General features: G+C 49.0%; 2 protein-coding genes across 5 annotated transcripts in view; one reads left to right on the top strand and one right to left on the bottom strand.

Annotated features, from left to right (window-relative positions):
- The window catches only part of SLC37A3 (solute carrier family 37 member 3), a 44,707-nt gene extending 42,928 nt beyond the window's left edge, over nucleotides 1-1,779 (bottom strand). The window contains exon 1 of one of the 2 annotated variants that reach the window (XM_045855724.1): nucleotides 1,657-1,779. The gene's annotated coding sequence lies outside the window, so the exon portion shown is untranslated. Of the gene's footprint in view, nucleotides 1-1,343; nucleotides 1,480-1,656 lie in introns of those variants that run through there. The other variant, XM_045855725.1, reaches the window with a different exon arrangement.
- A 2,756-nt stretch (nucleotides 1,780-4,535) lies between these two features.
- On the top strand, nucleotides 4,536-16,677 carry RAB19 (RAB19, member RAS oncogene family). Of its 3 annotated transcripts, XM_045855510.1 has the most exons (5): nucleotides 4,536-5,150; nucleotides 5,868-5,953; nucleotides 6,847-7,070; nucleotides 8,783-8,966; nucleotides 14,104-16,677. In XM_045855510.1, exons 2-5 carry the CDS (start codon nucleotides 5,938-5,940, stop codon nucleotides 14,370-14,372), a joined length of 693 nt encoding a protein of 230 aa, XP_045711466.1. In that variant the 5' UTR covers nucleotides 4,536-5,150; nucleotides 5,868-5,937; the 3' UTR covers nucleotides 14,373-16,677. The 3 variants fall into 3 exon arrangements, with proteins under 3 accessions (XP_045711466.1, XP_045711468.1, XP_045711467.1); XM_045855512.1 differs by lacking the exon at nucleotides 5,868-5,953 and having other exon boundaries at nucleotides 4,536-5,133; XM_045855511.1 differs by lacking the exon at nucleotides 5,868-5,953 and having other exon boundaries at nucleotides 4,537-5,150.
- Nucleotides 16,678-18,747: the final 2,070 nt, after the last annotated feature.

The raw sequence follows: 18,747 nt of genomic DNA, 5'->3' as shown, positions 1-18,747 counted from the left end.
AACAGAGAGAGTCCCAAGCAAGCTGGACCAAAAGAGGACCGTAACAAGGCACATCATAATTAAAGTGCACAAGGTTAAAGATAAAGAGAGAATCTTAAAACAGCAAGAGAAAAGCAGAGAGTTACCTACAAAGAAATACCCGTAAGACTGTCAGCTGATTTCTCAAAAGAAACTTTGCAGGCTAGAAAGGACTGGCGAGAAGTATTCAAAGTGATGAAAAGCAAGGACCTACAACCTAGATTACTCCATCCAGCAAAGCTTTCATTTAGAATGGAAGGGCAGATAAAGTGCTTCCCAGGCAAGGTAAAACTAAAGGAATTTATCGTCACCAAGCCATTATTACACAAAATGTTAAAGGGACTTATTTAAGAAAAAGACCAAAACTATGAACATTAAAATGGCAACAAATACACAACTATCAACAACTGAATCTTAGGGAAAAAATTCAAAACTAAGCTACGCAAACCACCAGAACAGGACCAGAATCGTAGAAATGGAGATCACATGGAGGGTAATCAGCTGGGAGGGGGAAGGGGGAGAACAGAGGGAAAGGTGCAGGGACTAAGAAGCGTAACTGGTAGGTACAAAGCAGACAGGGGGATTCTGAGAATAGTAAAGACATGGAGAAGCCAAAGAACTTATATGCACGACCTGTGGACATGAACGAAGGAGGGGAACTGCTGGAGGGAACTGGAGTACCAGACGGAGGTGGGCAAAGGAGGATAAACTGGGACAACTGTAATAGCATAATCAATAAAGTATATTTTTAAAAAGTGAAATATAAACAATGAAATTCATCTGAGGATGTTTTATCAATGAACTTACATCTTATTTCTATGGTGAATGGTTATCATTATCATAGAAGACAGTGGCAAATGATCTTTAGGGCCCTTATCCTACTCATTTAGAGATGAGTAGGATAATTCACCTATTTCTATTTAAAATCGTTAATACGGAGAATAAAAATGAGAAAGACATAATTCAAGCCTAAAGGCACTGAAGAAGAAGGTGGCAATTAAGAATGAGATTTTGCCCGTCCCAGGAACATGTTCTCGCTACAAACATTTCAGTAGACGTTACCACATCACGCACGATCTTAACATTTCTGAAAGCCTCGAGGACACATTCCCATTGTCCTCTCTCTGTCAAAAGTGAGAATAAACAGACCACATCCTGCAAATGAGAATACTGAGGGAATGAGTAACTAATTTAACCCAATTCCTTGTCTGAGACCACGTTACCAAAAACCCAAACCCAGGACCTCCACCGACCTCCTTCCTTCCTCTTCGGTCTCTGCATGCTTTCCAAAAGCGTCCCCACCCTGCCTGGAAAGTATCCCTTACCTGGGTCAAACCACAAGGCTGCACAAGAGCCCCCGCCGCCGCCGCCGCGCGGGCCGGGCCCCCGACTCCCCCCTGGGCCCTCCCGGAGCCTCCGGCTGCAGTCCTCACCTGCCGCGCCAGGCCCCGCGGCACCCGGGGCCGAGAAGCCAAGCTACGCGGTAGAAGGAGCGTGTAGCCGGCCGCCCCCGAACGCGGCGCCCCACCCACCGGCCGCCGCCCTCCACATCTCCGCCTCGCCCCTCCAACCAGCCCCGCGGCGCCCCCACCCCGCCACCCCAAGCCGGACTCCGGCCCTTCTCCGCAGCTCGCGCACCCGAGACCCCAGTAATCGCTGCTCTCCGACCCGCCGCCCCCGTTCACTTCGCTCGGATCCGTTGCCTGCTGGCCGCCGCCGCCGCCGCCGCCGCCGCCGCCGCCACCTCACTCACGGCCCTGCGGCCAGGGTTTCCGGACGCCCACGTGACCTGCGCGGTCCCCGCCGCATGCTGGGAGTTGTAGTCCAACCGAGAGGGCTGGAGGGACTGGTGGGGTGGGGCTGCTTCCTTTTGCGGACAGAGAGGTCTCTGTGGACCTGGCTGCTGGGCGGGAATGGGGCGGGGGTCCCGTGGGGGTCCGTCCAGGAATGTTATGGGAAAACCAGTGAAGGAGAGATAGGATATAACCGGAGGAGGGGAAATGATGTATACATCACCTTTTTCTTTTTCAAAAAGCTTTATTACGCTCTTTGTTTTCATAGAAGCAACGTGTTGCTAAGTGTACCCGTGGCCTGCATAGACCTTGGATTGCTGTTTAATTAAATACCCATAGTCTACCACTGTCACTCACTGTTCTACGTCCCACCTCACCCGCGGAAACAGATAAACGAGTGTTCAGATCCTGGCAGCCTCGAGCAAAAATTAAAGGCCTTACAACACTCAACTTGGAACAAGTTTTCTCTGTTCTCCTGGGTTGCTTCCAACTGTTAAGGAAATACAATTGGGGGGTGGGGAGGGACAAGAAACTCCAACCCAGAAAACCTCTCCACAAGGGTAGTAGACTACAAAACAGGTTTATTAGTGAATAAGGTTTCATCCAGAATGGGGTGCATATCACAGGCAATGCGCTAAGATTGCAAAGAGAGAAAGGAATCTCCTTCTTACTCAGCCAAGCCTTCACAGCCAAGCCGGTACACGCCATTACGAGTGTGTTCTCAAGATAATCACTAGTCCTCCAATGAGAGGACTCTACAGGGCTTTTGGTCATGCATAGTTTATCCTAACTTTATCACGGTAACGGGAGAGACCGCCTGTGTTGGCTTATCCAGAGGAGAAGTAAACTTCTCAGGATGTAAACTTTAGGACAGGAGGTGGTTTTTCAGATCTGAGCAAGGGGCCCACCAAAGTTAGGCTCCTACCCTCACACAGGAGCTGGGAGTCAGGGACTCTATGTCCCAACACGTTTGCATTTCAAAGGCGGTTGCCAGGGCCCGAAGGAATGTTCTGAGTTATGAGACTGGCCACAGGTTATCGTGCCATTATAAAGATAGGCATGTATTTGAAAAGGACACAGAAAGAGATTTTGAGAGAAAGGAAAGGGAGAGGGATTTATGCAACGCAGCCATGGTTTTGTTCCCAGGCCCCTCAGGGTGTGGCTGGGGAGATGTGAACAAGAAATCAGACAAAGGTTTCCCTTTTACTTAAAAAAACACATAGTAGGATATTACTCAGGCTTAAAAAGGACTGAAATTCTGATACATGCTACAACATGGATGAACCTTGAAAACATTATGCTAAGTGAAGAAAGCCACACACAAAAACAAACGATTTTGTTTTTGTTGGATGATTCCATTTATGGGCAGTACCCAGAGTAATCAAACTCACAGGAACACAAAGGAGAACAGTGGGCACCAGGGGCTGGGCAGAGAGGGGAAATGGGAGTTGCTATTTAGTGGATATAGAGTTTCAGTTGGGGATAAAGAAAAGGTCCTGGAGATGGATGGTGGTGATGGGTGCACAAAATTATGAATATATTTAATACCATTGAACAGCACACTTAAAATGGTAAAATGTATATATCGTGAAATACATTTGTATATATGTAAATATATATGTATGTGTGTGTGTGTGTGTGTGTATATAAACCTGACACCTGGGGACATGTATAACCTGGTCAGCACCGCCCAGAATGCCTCTTCCCCATAGGCTCCTTGTACATATAGTCACGGTGATGGAGAGGACCGAAGGAGGGAGAGGCAGAATCCCTCCTTGGCTTCCATGACCATCTGCACATTTTACCACTTGACTTCTACTCTAGATGTTCTCCAAATACTGCATCTGAGTCTGCTGCCTTTTTTTTTTTCTTTAACAGTAACCATCACCAGGAGAAGAAAACATTTGATGTCTAACCTCATAGACGCTGGCATCTGAGAGCTGCTACTTCCTGCCCCCTGTCCATACGCTTGTGGTGGATCCTGACCTACATTTCATTTCCAAGTGGCAGGCACATGGCCGCGGCTCTCACAGTGGCACTCTGCAGCAGCAGTGTTTGGCAGCGTCCCGGGTTTTCTTGAGCTACCTGCCAGCATTGGGTGTACCTTACTCGAAAGAGCGGTTCCTGAAAATTGAGCTGTAAATGGAATTTGGAGTCAGACAAACCATATTTCAAAGGTTATCTGAACAAATCATAGAAAGAAATGTTCTTGGACAGTGAACAAATGGTCCTCAATTTCAGGGCTTCTCAATCTTTCTAGGCCTCAACCCGCAGTAAGAAATACATTTTCCGTCACCCCCAGTGTACGCCTGCAGATCCGCGACTGACCCAAACGGTTCACAGACCAAGGCTCGGCCTCCTGCATGAGACGCGTTCTGAAATGTTTTGCTAATCTTTCCCGTCAAAAAGCTCGTTGCAACCCACTGCAATGGATTTCATGACTCATTAATAGATCTCAGCCCACGGTTTGAAAACACTATACCCATGTAAATATTTTATCAATCCGGATGTTTCTGTTTTGCATGTTGGACCTATGGCTTAACTGCCAAATGTTACATTTTCCGTAGTGGAGAAAAGATAGTCTTTACATTCTGAGAACCAGTGTCTCTTCCGGACTCTGTGGGAGGGGAAAAAAATAAGGAAATTTTGCCTCAGCTTTATATTTCTTCTGCCAGCACTGGGGACAGATAAACTGTTTTCTAAGACCTAAAACTTAACCTCCTATTCTGTGGTAGATCAGAGAAACAGAAGTGTTTTTCCAGCTCTTTTGTCCCGTACAAATTCTAAGTTCTTTTAGTTTCTTAATCTTCTCTGCGGATCACCTCCTCTGTCTTGGTAGCTCCCCAAGAAGAGGAATTCAAATTCAGGAAACGATGAAAAGACTCCAGACCCAGATCCGTGTCCTTTAAATAGTGTTCTCTCCACTCGAGGCCCCACCCCAGCCACACCACCGACAGCAGGAAAGGTCGGAGGAGGTGGGGCAGGGGGCAGGCTGCAGAAGAGAAGGTGAGCTGAGGGAAGGAACAGGGTGGTTACCCAGATACGAGCTGAGTTAACTGGCCTTTCGAGGTGCCAGGAGTTCGCAGACTGTGCGCGGGCAGTGCTGGCCAGCGCCTCGCCTGGGCTGGTGCCCAACGGCAGGCAGCTCCGGGCTCCGGGGCGGTGGGAGGGCTGCGCTTTCCTTTCACTTTCTCGGGCCGCCCAACCTGACACCTGGGGACAGAACTACAGTTCCCACCACGCAGCGAGGCAGCAGGAAGAAGGGGTCCTGAGGACCGACAAGAAAACAAGGAGAACAAGAAGACCTTACCTGCCAGCAGAGGTGAGAGAGGCACACAGGTAAGCGACAGGTGACCCAGGAAGGTGAGGGCTGCGGGATGCAGGATGGAGGGCGTTGCGGGAGGACACTGCTTCCTCTTTGCAAGGCATGTCGGCTGAGTGAAAGGGGCTTATGGGGAAACCCTGAGGACTTCCTGGGGAGGGGAGGTAGATTTCAGGTCAAGTTATGGTGATTTGGCTCCGGAAGTGGAATGGCTTTCTTTATTTGAAAAGTCAGAGGTGGGGAAAAAAGTGGCTTTGTCCTGTCTCTTGTCTGCTGGATCACTGAGCCGTTAGTGGTTTCAGAAGCATCCGAGAGAGGGACTGAGTTTTTACAGACTGGATATTTGCATACATTTTAATTTGTGTAACGACACAGACTTGTCCTTTTGTATGACTTTCAAGAAGGCCGAAGAATCAAACTGGGGGAAATGAAGAAGGGTATCCAATGGCAGGAGCAATCTGCAAACTTAATCACCAAGTGGGGTTAGGTTTCATGTATTTTTATGAGGCATCTGCTCAGGAGACCCAACACGACAGCCCATGAGGAACAGCTGGGGCCCCAGGATGTTTGCCTGAAGTGGCAATGCTTGCTGCTCCAAGTATCTGAGGGGCTGTCATGTGGAATCGGAATCCGCCCGGGCCAGGCACAGCGTGAGGGTCAGCAAACGTAACCCCAGGGAGACAGATTTCCGCCCGTGTAAGTTAGAGTTGTGCATGCAAAATGGACTTTTGCAGGAAGCAGTGCGTTCCTCAGGATCAATGACATTGAAGCAGAGGTAGATAGCTGAGTAGACACGCTGAAGGTATGAACAAAATTTCAGGTGAGTGATCGCATTGATCGACGTTTCCCAAACCTGGCCGGGCGTCAGAATCCACTGAGGAATGTGTGCACGCGTGTGCACATGTGTGTGTGTTTAAATAGCTTTAGCACATCTGGGATGGACTTCAGGAATATGTATTTTTAATTACCTCCCCAAATACTTCTGATATGATCAGTTAGTTTGGGAAACACTGCCACTTAGAAACTTTGTTTTCAGCTTATGCTAAAGTGTGCCATGTGCTCCCTTCTCACAACAGTTTTCTTTTTGAATATTCTCAAAATCCTGATTTCTTGGTCAAGAAAAATTAGGTGCGAAACAGAAGAAAAACGCCGTGTGAAAAACACTCTTCCCCAAACTGACTTCTCTGTCCAATCTTGTGGGTCCTTGTTGCCAGTTGCCTGGACGTTCCGTCTCCCAGTAGTTGGGAGTCCCTCTCCCCGGATCTCATGGGGAGAGGACACAGCGAGGCATGTTCTCCAACCGATGAACAGCAGGGAGAACGCTCTGATGGGCGTCTCCTCCGCCACCCTCCTGCTGAGTGGGCTCTGGATGGAGCATGGGGCACCTGGTCTCAGTGACGAGAATTCCCATCAGTGCGGTCATCTGACTGTTGACTGGGTGGTGGGCCCAGCAGAGAATGGCAGTAGAACCTCTTCATTCTGCGGGTACCCCTAAAGGATTGTTAGCCCACCTGGGGCAGGTGTGAGCTTGGGCGGGCAGGTCCCTCACACCTGCCCAGTAATCATTGTCCTTCTCCCCGAGGACGGTAGTGCTATGAAAGCAATGATCTCCTTCTGTCTTGCCCTGTCCTGGACCCCGGGTGCCTAGAACTAGTGCCCAGAGCCTGGTAGGTGCTCACTAAAGACACGCTGAGCTTCCTCTTTTCTCCCTAGCTCCATCCTCGGCAGCAAGAGCCATGCAGTTCTCCAGCTCAGCCAGGGCAGCAGATGAGAACTTTGACTATCTGTTCAAGATTATCCTCGTCGGGGACTCCAACGTGGGGAAGACGTGTGTGGTGCAGCATTTCAAGTCCGGGGTCTACACGGAGACACAGCAGAACACGATTGGGGTGGACTTTACTGTGCGCTCCCTCGAGATCGACGGCAAGAAAGTGAAGGTCAGAGGGACGTGGGTTTCACTCCTCCTCGTTTAGCCAGAGTCCCTGATGCCAAAACACACACCCGAGGAGTAACAGAATTAAATATGAAACATGAAATCATAAAAGTACCAGGAAAACACATAGGTGTATTTATTTTTATCATCGTGGAATGAGAAAATTGGGCGTTTCGGTAGGATGAGAAATCCAGAAGCCAAAAGGGAAAATATTGCTCAGTTTAACTATCTCAAGGTCAAATTTTTATATTTCTATGTAACTATATAAAGGTCAAATTTCTACATGTTCAAAATGCCACCCCCCAAGTCAAAAGCTGAATGACAAGTTGGAAAGGAATATTTGTAGGTATGGGACTTGACAAAGGGCTAATTTCTTCACTGTGAAACCAGCCCTGAGAAATAGCTACGAAAGGGCTCAACAGCCAACTACAAAATGGAGGCAATTCACAGAATGAACAAAACTGCTGTTTTACACATTTTATAAGAAGTAGCTCATATAGTTATGTAAAGATGTGAAGGTGCCCATGTTCACTCATAATTAAAGGAACAACAGCCCTGGCTGCTGTGGCTCAGTGGCTTGAGTGCTGGCCTGTGAACCAAAGGGTCACTGGTTCGATTCCCAGTCAGGGCACAGGCCTGGGTTGCAGGCCAGCTCCCCAGTGTGGGGGGCATGCAAAAGGCAACCACAAATTGATGTTTCTCTCCCTCTCTTCCTTCCTACCCCCTCTCTAAAATTAAATCAATAAAATCTTTACAAAAAAATTTTAAAATAATTTAAAAAAAGAAACGACAAACTAACACAGAGATTGTGTCTTTTGCCAATTGACTAGAAAAGATCAAAAAGTATTGGTAAAAATGTAATAAATGGATCTTGTTTGAAATCCTGATTAAATAAAAACGAGAGTAAAAAGGCATTCTGGAGACAATCAGGGAAATTTTCATACTCCTGGGTATTACATGATACCAAGGAGTTATCGGTGATTAGCAGTGATAATGGCATGCGGTTATGAAAGAAAAAGTCCATTTTTGTAGGGATGTATATCAGTGTAAATAGGGACAAAATGACATGAAGTCTAGGATTTGCTTTAAAATAATACCTCAAAGAAATCAACAGAATGGGCTTTGTAACAGATGTTGCAAAAATGCTGATAATTATAAATTCTGGGATGAAGGGTATATGAGAGTTGATTATTCTATTAAATCTAGTCTTGTGTATGTTTGCAAACTTTCTCTTTTTTTAAAGATTTTTATTCATTTTTAGAGAAAGGGGAAGGGAAGGAGAAAGACAGGGAGATAAACATCAATGTGTGGTTGCCTCTTATGCACCCCATATTGGGGACCTGGCCCACAACCCAGGCATGTGCCCTGACTGGGAATCGGACCAGAGACCCTTTGGTTCATTGGCCCGCATTCAGTGCACTGAGCTACACCAGCTGGGGCTGCAAACTTTCTTTAAAAAATTAATTTTGTAAATGACGTAAGTATGTGAAGAACCAGGTACACTCAGACACTGTTGGAGGGTGTAAAAATTGGTACCATTGCTCAGGATGCAATGAAAAAAGTAGATTTGTGGGCCCCAGCTTGGGTTCTGGATTGAGATATCTAGATATCCAGAAGTGAGCCCCAGGAAGCTGTATTTTGCAGATGACTTAAGCGAGCAAGCTCCCTTCCGTTGTGGGAACTCCTGATGCCACCCCCATTCCCACCCGTCTCCAGATGCAGGTGTGGGACACCGCAGGCCAGGAGCGCTTCCGGACCATCACCCAGAGCTACTACCGCAGTGCCCATGCAGCCATCATCGCCTACGACCTCACCCGGCGGTCCACCTTCGAGTCCGTTCCTCACTGGATTCACGAGATAGAAAAATACGGAGCTGCGAACTTGGTCATTATGCTGATCGGTATGGTTATGGTGTTTTCAAGGGGTTTAACTTTGCTTTCCTGGTGCCTTCTGCTGACACTCAGCTTTCTGTGTTTCTGGTGGCAGGGGAACAGGAAATCTAAACGTGCAAGTGGTGGGCAGGACCTCAGAAAGCGTCTGGCCCAGAAATTCCCATCAGATTCACTTTAAAATGAGAGGGGGGTGGTGTGAACTTCCTAGGAATACAGATCTCAAGGCCCCACCCTAGAGTTTCTGGTCTGGAGACCTGAGCTGGGGCCCAGACTTCCCTGCGCAGGGCGCCCCGGCTGATTAGCTGCGCACGTCTGTGTGGACCACACAGGAAGTCCTCTGCGGGCTCAGGTTCGCAGAGTCAGCTGCCTCCAAATCCCTGGGGGAGCCACTCAGATGAATGTGACCCACATGCCCTTGAATCACTAAACGCTTAGTAGGTTCCAGGCACTCTTCTGACTGGGCTCCCGAGTCAGATCACTTAATCTACCCAACCCCCCTAAGAAGCAGAGACGGCTGTCCTAACGTCCAAGATGAGGAAACCGGGGCATCTGTAGGTTTAAGTACCTTGCCAAATAGTTCAGCCTGGTTCCTTACTGACAGGTGAGGCGGGATTTGAACCAGGCTGTCTGATTCCCAGAATGCCCACTGGGTTCACTTCCTCTCTGACCATTTTCCAATAGTTGGTTAGGCGGGACCGTTACCCAGGGCCCCCTGAAGCTCTCTGGTTTGGGAAGTTTCTGTGTCTACTCTAGTGCCTAGACTTCAGGGTCAGACAGATTGGAGTTCAAATCTCCCTCTCTGTCTGAATCTGGGGATTATAACTTACTCTCTAAAGTTCTGCTTCTTCATCTGTAAAACTGGCGCCCACTTCCAAAATATCGTTGAGTTGAAAGGATTACATAAGGAGACATACAGGGTCTGTCCAGAAAAAGTCCAGCCATTGTTAATATAACAAGAATAGTTTGCTGAACCTCGATGTAACCTGGCAGCCAAGGAGAGAGGACTGGAATGCGCATGTGTGAACAATGACGACTTTACTGTACTAGTCAGTGGGGGCCGTAGACTCCTTTGAGTGAGCGTGTGTGCTGTGTGGCCGTCTCATTCAAAATGACTGAGCAGATAGAGCAACCAATCTGCATCAGATTTTGCGTTAAGCTTGAACGTTCCATTGTGGAAACTATTCAGATGATTCAGAAGGCTTTTGGGGACAATGCAATGAGTGCAGGGCAAATAAAAGTGTGGCACAAATGCTTCAAAGACGGTCAAGAATCTGTTGAAGGTGATCCACGTTCTGGAAAGCCTGCAACAAGCAGAGCACCTGAGAATGTTAAACGTGTACGGGCTGCAATCAACAAAGATCGGCGACTGACATTGTGAGAACTAGAAGCTGATTTGGGGATTCCAAAAACTACTGTGTCTGAGATTTTGACACAGGATCTAGGCATGAAATGTGTCATGGCAAAATTCGTTCCACAGCTTCTGCTACCAGAGCAGAAGGAACATCGTGCTGCAGTTGCTAATGACTTGACTCACACTGTACCAATGAACCAGATTTCCTCAAGAAGGTCATAACCAGAGATGAATCGTGTGTCTGTGGCTACATATATGACCCGGAAATGAGGGCCCAGTTGTCCCACTGGAAGTCGCCTGGTTCTCCACGCCCAAAGAAGGCACGGCGAAGTCGCAGCAAGAGCAAGACCGTGTTAATTGTGTTTTTTGATTGGGAAGGTGTTGTCCACTCCAGGCCAAACAATTACTAAGAAGCACCGCCTCAGTGTTCTCTGTTGGTTGAGAGATGCAACGTGACAAAAACGGCCGCAGCTATGGGCAACCAGTGATTGGCAGCTTCATCATGACAATGCACCTGCTCATGCGTCATGTCTCATGCAGAGTTTTTGCTGAAATATCAAATCACCTAGGGGACTCACCCCCTCTATAGCCCAGATCTGGTGCTCTGCAACTTCTGGCTTTTCCCAAAACTTAAACCACCTTCGAAAAGGAAGAGATTTCAGACTGTCAATAAGATTCAGGAAAGTAGCCCTGGCTGGCGTAGCTCAGTGGATTGAGCGCAGGCTGCGAACCAAAGTGTCGCAGGTTTGATTCCCAGCCAGGGTACATGCCTTGGTTGCAGGCCATGACCCCCAGCAACCGCACATTGATGTTTCTCTCTCTCTCTCTTTCTCCCTCCCTTCTCGCTCTAAAAATAAATGAATAAAATCTTTAAACATTTAAAAAAAAATTCAGGAAAGTACAACACGGCAGCTGATGGTGAATGGGAGAATTGTGTGAGGTCCCAAGGTGCCTACTTTGAAGAGGACTAAGGTGTCATTGTCCTATGTGCAATGTTTCTTGTATCTTCTTCAATAAATGTCTCTATTTTTCAAGTCACATGGCTGGATACCGTCGGGACAGACCTCGTATGTAAAGCACTCAGCACAGTGCTAAGAGCGCAGTAAAGAGAAGCAGCCGTTGTTTGCTGGTAGAGCAAAGATGAGCAGAGAGGGTGGGACAGCCGTGACCTTCAGGGGCGGAAGGAAACCCCACTAACGGTGGCTCCCAGAGAAGGGAAGCTCAGGTGTGAATTACGTGCACCTCAGTGCTGACCACACTTGAGGTTTCCCCAGGAACCCGACTGGGTCTCTCTTCCATTGAGTTCACGTGCTTCGCATGAATCACTGAAGCAGGTCTTCCCCTGGGCCTCCAAGCCCGCAGCCCCCTAACCCAGCTCCCCGCCAGCAGCGCGGTCCTTAGCTTCTCCCTGCTCCGCTGCAGAAACAGGTGAGGCAGGCCAGGGCAATCAAGGCCAAGACGGCAGGGTGTCCAGGAATCTCAGTTTCCTGCGTATTTACACCCTAGTCTGTCTTTTGTAACCACCATGTCTGCCGCAATATATTTTTTTTACTTATTTATTTTTAGAGAGAGGGAAAAGGAGGGAGAGAAAAATGTGCGAGAGAAACAAGGGTCGGTCGCCTCTCACACGCCCCCTACTGGGGACCTGGCCTGCAGCCCAGGCATGTGCTGTGACCGGGAGTAGAACTGATTTGGTCCTCAGGCCGGCGCTCGCCCCGCGGAGCCAGGGCTCTGCCCCAGTTCTTACTTGGTTCTAGAAACGCCCCCTAAGATGGTCTGGACGTGTCCCCAGTGCCCCTGTCATCCGAGGGCCGGCGCAGTGGGCCTCCCGTTTTCTGTCGAGAGCCTCCTTATGCCGCCATCTAGGAAAGCCGGACGCGTTGTTTGCTCCTCAGGGCAGTGCCCTGACACGATCACTGTATTTCCGTCCCTTCTCCACGTCTCTCCACACGAATGTCTCCTTCTCTCCCACTGTACCCCAGCCCCCGGCAGCCACTTCCCGCACCCCGCAAATGGCAGAGACGGCTGCGCATTGATTTGCGCGGCTCCTCCTTCCCCGGCCACTCCCAGGCAGCTGCGCTCCTCGGCATCCTCCCTCTGCTTAAAGCCCCCGCTGGTCCCCGCGGCCCCCCAGACGGCACACAGAGTCCTGGCCGCGAGCGACAGTCCGGCTTTTCCTCTGGGGGGTGGCTGCAGGCCCCTCCCCGTCTCCCCCCAGCTCAGCTCTGTCCCTGGCCTCCCAGCCCCTCCGCCCTCCACCGGAGCCCGGGTTCAGGAGCCAGCTTCCTCCGGTAGGTTATGCTGGAAGTTCTGTCCCCTGTCTTCAGCATCTGACTCTTGTCCCCTTGGGCTCTCAGGCCACCCTTTCGCTTAAGCTTTTCCGTATTTACAGGTCCGCCATCCCTCAGGGGAAAACCCTGAAGGCTGAAGGTTTCAGGGTCCAGACTCGGTCGCATCTCAGGAGGGTGCATTTTGCGTTATCTGACGCCCTCAGCAGGGTCGGGCGAGCGTCCCATGGTCAAAGGCATTGACACTTACGCAGTGAACTGTATGAATAGGCATGCAAAGCAGGTTGAATAACATCTTCAAATGGCTCATTTAGGGCAGATTTTACTGTCAGATAAATTACCAAAAAATGTAGGGGTTTCGGAGTTTTTTGGATTTGGGAAACGTGGGTAAGGGCTGGTCTGCCTGCACAGCTCAGGACTTGTACCCTTCACCTGGTCTTAGGACATGTGGTCTCATGGCCTGTCTTGGGTGTGAATTCTTGTACACTCTTCAGTTGTCTGTGCGTCTGTCCTGCCTCCCTAACAAGATGAAGAACTCCTTCCTCAGGGGCAGAGCCCATGCATTGCTGGGTGCCCTGCACAACACTTAGCAGGCAAGGACTCAGACAGCTGGAGCGAGCACCGGTTTCCTCCTCTCCCACGGGGTGTCCTGGCTCGTCCTTAGGAATGCAGCCACCAGCTATGGGGAGGCAGGACAGGGGACAGTCAGTGCTGTTAACCTGGCTGTGGCACGGGGGCAGGCGAGAGGAGCTGCTGATAAAAGTCAGAGCCAGCCCTGGCTGGTGTTGCTCAGTGGATGGGGCGCCGGCCCACAAACCAAAGGGTTGCCAGTTTGATTCCCAGTCAGGGCACATGCCTGGGTTGCCAGCCAGGTCCCCAGTTGGGGACATGTGAGAGGCAGCCAATTGATGTTTCTCTTGCACATCGATGTTTCCCTCCCTCCCTCCCTCCTTCCCTTCCTCCCTCTCTAAATATAAATAAATAAAATATTTAAAAAATAAAAAAATAAAATAACTAACAAAATAAGTCTTTCATTATTTATTCCACAGCTTCAACTTCAAGAAGTGTAGATCACAAGTCTCAGCTAGCCCAGTTCTGTCTCACAGCGGGCAACACGGCGTAGTTTGGAGCGGGTGGGGGCACAATCTGAAGGGAGGAGAGAGCCCGAGAGAATCCCTCTGGCACCGTCTTCCCGTGTCACACTTGGAAGGAGTGGAGGTCCCTCCCAAGCACACGGAGGCGGCACCTGTCCCAGCCAAGAAAACACACACACCTCCAGCCCCTTCCTCGCAGCTCTTAAAGATCTTAGGAACAGTGAATTAGAACCGTGGTTCTCTTTCTACTCATCTGTGGTTTCATTTTCAGTACGTTTGCCCTGAAATTACTATTTGTGAATGAATCCATGCGTGCCTATTTGCTGAACTAACATGTGCTTTTTAAAGTCCATTTTTTAAAGAAATCGGGTTAAGTTACTCAGCACAATATTTGCTTGTCTCTCACCCCCAGGGAACAAGTGCGACCTGTGGGAGAAACGGCACGTCCTGTTCGAGGACGCCTGCACGCTGGCTGAGAAGTACGGCCTCCTCGCTGTCTTGGAGACGTCAGCCAAGGAGTCCAAGAACATAGACGAAGTCTTCGTGCTCATGGCCAGGGAGCTGATCGCCCGGAACAGCCTGCACCTGTATGGGGACAGCACCCTCAGCGCCCTGCCCCTGGACTCCAGTGCGGTGCTGGTGACCCAGGGGCCAAGTGAAAAGACCCACTGCTCTTGCTGAGCAAGTTCACGAGGCCGAGAGCACCCACGTGAGGCCACCTCCAGAACCAAAGGCAGCCAGATCGCTTAGTTCGCTGAGTAGCATTTCAGGCCCTGGTGTAGACTCGCAGCCGGTCCTCTCCTCAGTTCGGACCAGAGGCCACGACGGTTGGCTCTGAGGGCAGGGGACACCCCCGTCCTTCTTGATTCGCCTTGGACTTAAAGGCACAGGGGTAGGAGGACAAGGTTTTCTCTTTTTCACCTTTTCCTTTTTTGCCTCCCCAACCCTTCAGCGGTGCTTCTACTGAATTTTGATTCTCGCTGGAAGAAGAGGGTAGTGAAGGAAAAAGAAGTACTAGGGTGGGGGGACCCCTGAGAACCCGGAATCTATCTATAAAAAATTGTGTATTTATTCTCACATGCTTAAACTTCAGTCACCTCCAAAAAGCACTCTCCATTTGATGCAGTACACTTATTGAGACTTCTTTCCACTGCTCCAAACAGTTTTGAACTCTTGGATTTTGATGCCTTTTAGCACTTCTGCCTTTTTTTTTTGTTTCACCTCTTCCACATCAGCAAAATGTTTCCCTTTGAGGACTTTTTTTCATCCGAGGAAACAACCAAAAAAAGAGTGTGGCTCAGGGTGAGAGAGGGTGGACAGGGAAGGTGGGGCACGGGGTCCATGCCTTTTTTGGTCAAAAACTGCTGAACACTCAGCGCGGTGTGGGCAGGTGAGCTTGTAAATCATCCGTCATGAAATGGGCAAATGCACAGAGAGTCTTCAAAAAAAATTTCACCAAAGCCGAACACAGCCTCTCACAACAACGCCAGCTAGTGCACTGATACGGATGGTTTTCTAGAACACTCGCCCAGCGGGGGAAGCCTGTACTGGAAGAGCCCACCCTCCAGAAGATAATCCCAGGTTTTGGGGGATCTCCCCATATCAAGGTAGGGGAGAGGATGTTTTGAACATTCTGGAACAGTTTAAAACAGCTCGGGCATGAGAGGATGGGAAAAAGCCTGCAATGATAAACCAGAAGGCTGTTAACACTGGCTTCCTGACAGTCACACCTGAGGGCTTTAGGGTGGGGAGCAAAGCCTTTTGTCACAAAGACCATACAGACCCCTCGCCACATGGTCAGGTGCCATATGATGGAGATAGAGTTGGATTTCACTCTATTCTAGTTGGACTGATTTGACCACCCTCGTAGAATGTGGAAGATATCTACTGTTCCTTTCTAAATGACCACATTAGCCGCTGGATAGAAGGCATTCCTGAACTGGAATTAAACGGGCTCATGGATGAACAGCAAACCGATGCTGGCCTCGCAGGTGGCCCTGGTCGCACCACGTGGCCCCAGAACCTGTGACTGGGGCTCCACCGTTCCCCAAAGTTCCCTGCTGCTTGTTGCTGAGGCGCGTCTGGCAGTCACAGGGAGGGCCACAGGGGCCGGGCCGGCAGCAACACAACAACACGGCTCCACTCCTTGGGCCGCGTGAGTGCCCCAGGTGTTGCTAGCCTGTCGCTCTCGATAGGCCGAGACCTGCACGAGACAAATAGTCACTCGTTATGTGTGTGGCTGCTGAGTACTCGAAGACAGAGGCTGAGCGGGCCCTGACGTTAAGGGCTCCCTCCCATTTCCCTTCATTTCTCTGCATATCTGTCTTGTCCAGCACTCCGAAAAACCCAGCAGCTTCTAGGCTTACGCGCTCTGGGGTTCATCTGGAAGGAAAATATTCCCACCAACAGGTCAGACGTGGGAGAACAAGGTCACCTGAACAGCAGGAACCTGTGATTAACCGGCTGTGACGGAAACCCTGGGGAGGGCCCCCGGGCTGGAGCGGCTTCTTTGGATCAGGGCGCCCAGAGGTCTGTGGCCGAGGGAGGCGCAGGCGTCTGGGCAGCCAGAGCAGCCTGGGGCCTGGCGTGGGCGGCTGCCTCGGGCAGGTCCTCTGTGTGCCCACGGTCTCAGAAGGCGGCGTGGTAACCGAATCCTGGCGTTTTTCTCACACTCCCCAAATGGCACAGTTGGAAACAAGTTATATGAAATGAAGTTACAAAAGGAACACGTTGGAAGAATAAAAAGATGGTCAATGTCTTCATATTTGGTTCGCCGGTGTCAAGTACATTTTCATGTGTGCAAAAATCTTTCAGTTAATACTTCACTGTTCGTAGATGGTTTCTGAATCTCTCCCCCACCCCATCATGGGAAAGGCCCATTTACTAGCAATGGGAACATTATTATGATAGTACTGACAACCACCCACTCACACAGCAGTTACTACATGCTCTGAGCTGGACTGAACGCTTTATACCAACCCAAAGGGCCCTGTCAGCATCTCTGAAGTAGGCACCGTTTATGATTCCTACTTTTAAAATGAGGACGGGACACAGAGATTGCCTGTTTCGATTTGAGTTCCTTCTATCAACCCCTCGTGTAACCAATAAATTCAATTAAAAAGTAAAAAAATACCCCCAGATGATATATTCATCATTCTGTACACACGCAAAAAGGGAAATACACCCATTCCGAGACACGATCTCATACATCCGTTTCCATGTCATACAAGCAGCTGAAGGGGGAAGACCCAGTGGGCGGTGGGTCAGGCTGGTCCTGCCTCCCTGCAGGGGGACATGGAGGGGCTGGGCTGGAAACGTGGCAGACCCAGCCCAAGTTCACTTCCCTCCCAACAGGGACGATGTGGAAACTACAGTTCACTCATGTGCAGTTATACGGGTGACCAAGGCAAGCCAGGCAGAGTCCTATCAGCCATGCCAGCACCCCCCACCCCATCAGGGGGAGGGGTTGAGAGGATGGGGCGGAGCTCAGCAGGCACACGGAAATGCTCCCTGCAGGTAGTTTGCAAACCTCCAGGTGATGGAGAGGAGCTTCTGAGGCCTCATGCTGTCTGTAGCTGCTCAAGAGCCTGTGATGAATTATTGAGTGACCACGCAGAGGCTCACAGGATTCCCCTGGCCAGTTTACCATTCAGAATATTGCCAGTTGCTCGGGGACTTCTGACATCATATATTTTCTTTTGTGTTTATTCTTAACGACACGTTCACTTATACCCAAAAGTAATTGGTAAGGACAGAAGCACCAAGAATGTCAAAATGAGAGGCCCAAGTTAATAAGGAGCACTGAGTAGGTGATAATTCTGCAAAATCATCCAAAGATCCCTCCTCACCTGACATAATAAATTGCATTATCATTAATTATATAAAGTGCTGTGCAACTACCAAAAAACTGTATTTCTTTTTTTAAAAAGATTTTATTTGTTTATTTTTAGAGAGAAGAGAAGGGAGAGAGGGAGAGAAACATGAACCTGTGGCTGCCTCCCACGTGCCCCCTACCGGGGACCTGGCCCACAACCCAGGCATGTGCCCTGACTGGGAGTCAAACCAGTGACCCTTCAGTTCACGGGCCCGAGCTCAATCCACTAAGCCACAACAACCAGGGCCAAAACTGCATTTTTTTACATTCAGATATACTGAATTTCCCACTTAAAATGAGGCCCACTGTTTATTTCTGTTAGAGCATTGCTGAATTTTTTTTTTGTATTTTAAATATTTTATTTTTATTCTATTACGGTTGTCCCAACTTTTGTCCATTGCATTGCTGAATTTTAAAATAACCAATATCTAAAGTTGGAAATAGACAATAAAACTAGTTTAATGTTTTTACCAATTCATAAATTTTATTTTTGCGGTTGGAATTTTGTTTCTAAATTAGATGAGGCTTCAGGCTGCTACTTGCAAATCACTGTCTAAAGATGAACACATTAACTCGGGGTGGTGAACACACAGTACAGTGTGCAGATGTAGTGCAGAACTGTGCACCTAAAACCCTGTCATTTTAGTAGCCAATGTCATCCCAATAAACTCAATAAAAAAATAAAATTAACACACTGAATGGATAATTTTTACTTCCAATAAGTGAAAATAACATCACTCTGGACTCTTAAATGTTGGTCTTTCAAGTTCTCAAGTCATCTTGATACACTACGTAAGAATAAGTAAATGCAGCCTTGGCTGGTGTGGCTTAGTGGATTGAGTGTGGACCTGCAATCCAAAGGGTTATCGGTTCGATTCCCAGTCAGGGCACGTACCTGGGTTGCAGGCCAGGTTCCCAGTAGCGGGTGTATGAGAGACAACCACACAAAGTTTAAAAAAAAAAAAAATGCAAGTAATAATGGGCTGTAAGGAATTTCATTAATGTAAGGGAGGAGAGAGGAGACACAACTGCAGAAGAAACAAGAATGAGGACGTTGTTGACTGACATCACTCGAGGCGTGGCCTGCACTGTTCCTGGCGCGTGGCTAAGGAACTAAGGAAGCACAGGAGCTGAGAGCACCTAGAAACTTCCATATCAACTTGGCATTGGTGCAACCTCCAA

Source organism: Phyllostomus hastatus, unplaced genomic scaffold (assembly GCF_019186645.2).
Source record: "Phyllostomus hastatus isolate PE091 unplaced genomic scaffold, TTU_PhHast_1.1 phas_scaffold_114, whole genome shotgun sequence".
Classification (NCBI taxonomy): domain Eukaryota; kingdom Metazoa; phylum Chordata; class Mammalia; order Chiroptera; family Phyllostomidae; genus Phyllostomus; species Phyllostomus hastatus.
The sequence above is the reverse complement of the archived record's forward strand: the minus strand, read 5'-3'. Positions and strand labels throughout refer to the sequence as shown.